Below are 3,747 nucleotides of genomic sequence, written 5' to 3'. Positions count from 1 at the left end.
GCCAGTCGTCGGCAGGAGGCTGCGGAGGAGGGTGTAACGGACGGGGCGAGCAGCCAATGGCAAGGCGGGGACAAAGTAACGAAGATACTTTTGCTCCAATCGAAAGGCGCCTGGGCGGGGCCGGGTGGCAGGGAGGAGCCAGAGGTCAGAGGTCACCCCGCGAGTCCTCTCGCCGTCGGCCGGTTGATCGGCAGGGCGTCTTAGCCAATCGGAGGGCGGCGGGTGGGCGTGGCCGGACGTGAGGCAGAGGGGAGGGGCTCGCCCCTTCCGGCGTGGCGGGGCGGGGGCAAGGTGGGGGGGTGCGCCGTGTTCGGTTACGCGCAGGGCGGCTGGAGCAGCATGGCGGAAGACGAGAGCGATCAGGAGTCGGAGCGGCTCAGCGAAGAGCTGGAGGCGCTGGTGACGCCCGGTCCCCCCGCCGGCCTCCCGGCCCTCCTCAACAGCCAGTATTACTGCCGCCGCTTCTGCCAGGTGAGCGCTGCCTTCCCCCCCCGCCCCCCTTCCCCCACCGGTGGGGCCCGCCGCCTCCTCGGGGTGTGGGGAAGGGGGACGCCGCAGGGACGGGGCCGCTGCCCCCTCAGCCCGTCGCGGCGTGGGGGGTCGGGCCGCTTGCCGGCGGCCTGGGGTCAGTTGCGGGGTAGGGCCGGGCCGGGGGTTAGCGGGGAAGGGGGCCTGGCCCGCTCACGGGTCTTGAGGCGGAGTGGAGGCGATGCCTGCTCTTTCTCTGGGCCGCGGGGGGCTGAGTGCCCCTGACTCGGGGGGTGGGTGTAGGCCGGGCTGGGGCCGGCGGGGAGGCTGGCGTGGGGGAGGGGAGGGGAGGGCCGGCGCCTCTTGGCTGGTGGTGGTGTGGGGGAGCGGGCGGGAGAGAGCCGGGGGCGATGGAGGGCGGCGGGGCCCCGGCGCTGCTGGGAGCTGTCGCCTCTTCTGGGCCTGGCGACCTGGGACACGTGCGGTGCTGGCGGCGGTGCTGCGGGCAAAGCAATTCCGGGTGGCTTTGCCTGGGCTGGGGAGTTGGGCGGGTGGCAGAGCGAGGGAGGGGAGAAGCGCCTCGGAAACGGTTCCCATAACGGTAGCTAAATTAGACCAGGATAATTTTTTTTGTTGTTGTTGTTTGGAAAGCGGCGTTTCTTCATGCGGGCCCGGAATTCTTGTGCGCTTTGCCACCTCTTTCTGTGTGCTTTGCAAAGTAACAAGCAACAACAGGTTGCTTTTCCTAGTTGCTTTCATCAGCAGGTGCTGATGAAACATTAGTTATGCTGGGTATTTCAGCTAAACTGCTTGCTGTTTTCAGAAACACAGTCTGGAGGATTTTTTGTATGGAATTACTTCATTTCATCGACTTCTTGGGCTGCTTACCTCACCACTATGATTGTTACCTTCCATTTAAATAAATGTGTTTCTGTGTTCTTAATTTGTTCTTTCTGTTTTAACGTTCAATAAAATATCTATGTGAAATATTATTTACTGTAGGCTGTATTTTAAGTCATCACGGGTAGCATACTGCTAAGTAAGTCCACAGGTTGCCTATTGGTTTTATCGATCCTTTTATATTTTCTTCTCTTTAGTGATTTCTCTAAACTTAGTATGTGTGGAAAAAAATGGTGAATCCAGTAAAAGGAGAAGTGAATGTTTTTAGAAGTACAGTGTAAACTACAATTGTAAGAAGTCGTAACCACATTTGATTAAGTTGTCAGGTTGGAAAGACATTGTCTTATGCGAAACACTGAGAGTTTTATCATAAATTTTTCTAACTACACTTACCGTGTCTTGAATTCATTGTGTTAAAGAGGAAGTGCAGGCAGGGTGATAGCTCCATGTACTAAGGCCAGTCCTGTTTCCCAGACAAAGCTAGGAATTGGTAGGGAGCAGAAGAGGACAAGAACGGGGAAGGAATATTCCTATAAAATAGCTATATCACAGTTATTAACGATAGAGTAGAGATCTAAAGCATTTGACCTTGACTTCTCCTGCAGTTTCTTTTGTGTAGAAAGATTGCCAAGCCCTCTCTCCTACTTTGTTTTGTTTTGAGTTTATGAACTCTCACACAGGCAGCTAACATTCTGAGTATGTAAAGGGCTCTATTCCTTTTATCTTAAATTTTCTTTTTAACAATGTATAGTTGGAATAAACCTGATGAAAGTGAGTTAATATATTAACACTTTGTCTCCAGGGATTTGGGTTTTTTTTGTGTTTAAATTTGGTCTGGTGTGATCAGCAGTCATGTGCTTGCTCAAAATATAATCTTTCATGTTTTGTTTAAGCATGTTTTTTAGTAATGGATTCTTCTACTCATTTAACTCTATAAACACAAGATCTTACCTGGTGTAGTGTACTGGTATGAAAAGCTAGTAGCTGTGTAACACGTGTGGTTTGGCAACAAATGAAGTTGTATGTGCTGCACATCAGCTAGCTCGCTTACCCTCGTGAAATTGACAGTGGTGTAATTATAGTGGTCTATATATACCTGTACATACAGAGGGCTGATAGGCCCTCAGCCTATTTAATAAGTGGTGAAGCATATTTATATTTCTTCTTCAGAAAGTATTATGAAGTTTAGGGCACCTCTTTCTCATAAGTTTCTTGCAAAACAAAACTTCTGTCTTAAATATTGTGTTGCTTTATTAGATGTAGTTCTGCCGCCCCACCCCCCAAATATGTCTTTTTTTTATTGCAGTTTTTCCCTTTGGCTCTAGCTTTTGTCATAGCCTGTTGCTTTATACTTTTCTATCCAGATCTTCTGAAGGTCACGTTTGGCTGTTGTGCAGATCAGGCCTGTCCACCTCATTCTACTCTGCACTGATAACACAATTTTACTGGTCATAATGGTTATTTGGTCCTAGTTTGCCTCTTATGTTCCTGGTTTTGTGTCAAAAGTTGAACAGCAGTTGTAGAAATAGTTGTTTAGTGATAATACCATGAGTTTAAAATACCCAAAGGAAACATTTCTCCTTATTTTCAGAATAACAACCTGTTAAAATATATGGCTGTGCTTTGATCATAGTGATGAAGCTTGGTGTCAGCTGAAAAGAATATTGTTTGGGTTGCTTATAGTTATGCTACTGTGCGAAGTTTGGGCACATCTATGTCTCTCACTAAGAGCTACAGGGGAAATGAAACAAGGTATACAGCCTTTTTGTTCTGTAGAGCCATTTTCTGTAGACAGAAGCAAAGACCTCTTGACTGATGTCAAAGAGTAAGAGAGTGGCTTAGACTTAGAGCTTGAAAAGCATTGGCATGTACATGTCTTTCGTCCTTGAAATATGTTAGAAAGGTAAAACATGGCTGTAAACAGCCAGGTTCAGTACTCTTGAGGCCTGGAGTCCTGCAGCTGAACTTCATTTTCAGATAGTAGATTAAGTAACAGTTACAAAAGATGGCTGGATTATCAGAGTATTTTCCTTAAATATATGTGTAATCACAATTTAATAATACAAGATGAAGTCAGAATGTGGAGTCTCTAAACTCAAATGTGTAGTTTCTAGGAACTATTTTTGTATTGTAGGTGTGTATGGTCGTACAGTTACAGCCTGAATCTTCCAAGGCAAAGTGGATAATACATCTTCTTAAATTGTTATTTGAGTCTGATGACATGGGGAAAACAAAGATCAAGATTTCTGTGATTAGGAATGGGAAGAGACAGTTGAAAGATGAGATAAGTGCCCAGCTTACGCATCTCACCAGTTGTTTCTATGTTACTTTCTAAAAATTGCTGATCTGGCATTTCTTCCTGTTTGTGAAGTTTGCCGT

General features: G+C 47.4%; 1 protein-coding gene across 2 annotated transcripts in view; it reads left to right on the top strand.

The window, feature by feature from the left end:
- The first annotated feature begins 289 nt into the window (after window positions 1–289).
- Window positions 290–3,747, top strand: part of ZNF654 (zinc finger protein 654) — a 37,891-nt gene continuing 34,433 nt past the window's right edge. For both annotated transcript variants that reach the window (XM_054206551.1, XM_054206530.1), the window contains exon 1: window positions 290–471. In XM_054206551.1, the coding sequence (XP_054062526.1) occupies window positions 340–471 (132 nt within the window). In that variant the 5' untranslated portion in view covers window positions 290–339. The remainder of the gene's footprint in view (window positions 472–3,747) is intronic.

Source organism: Rissa tridactyla, chromosome 1 (assembly GCF_028500815.1).
Source record: "Rissa tridactyla isolate bRisTri1 chromosome 1, bRisTri1.patW.cur.20221130, whole genome shotgun sequence".
NCBI classification, from domain to species: domain Eukaryota; kingdom Metazoa; phylum Chordata; class Aves; order Charadriiformes; family Laridae; genus Rissa; species Rissa tridactyla.
The sequence above is the reverse complement of the archived record's forward strand: the minus strand, read 5'-3'. Positions and strand labels throughout refer to the sequence as shown.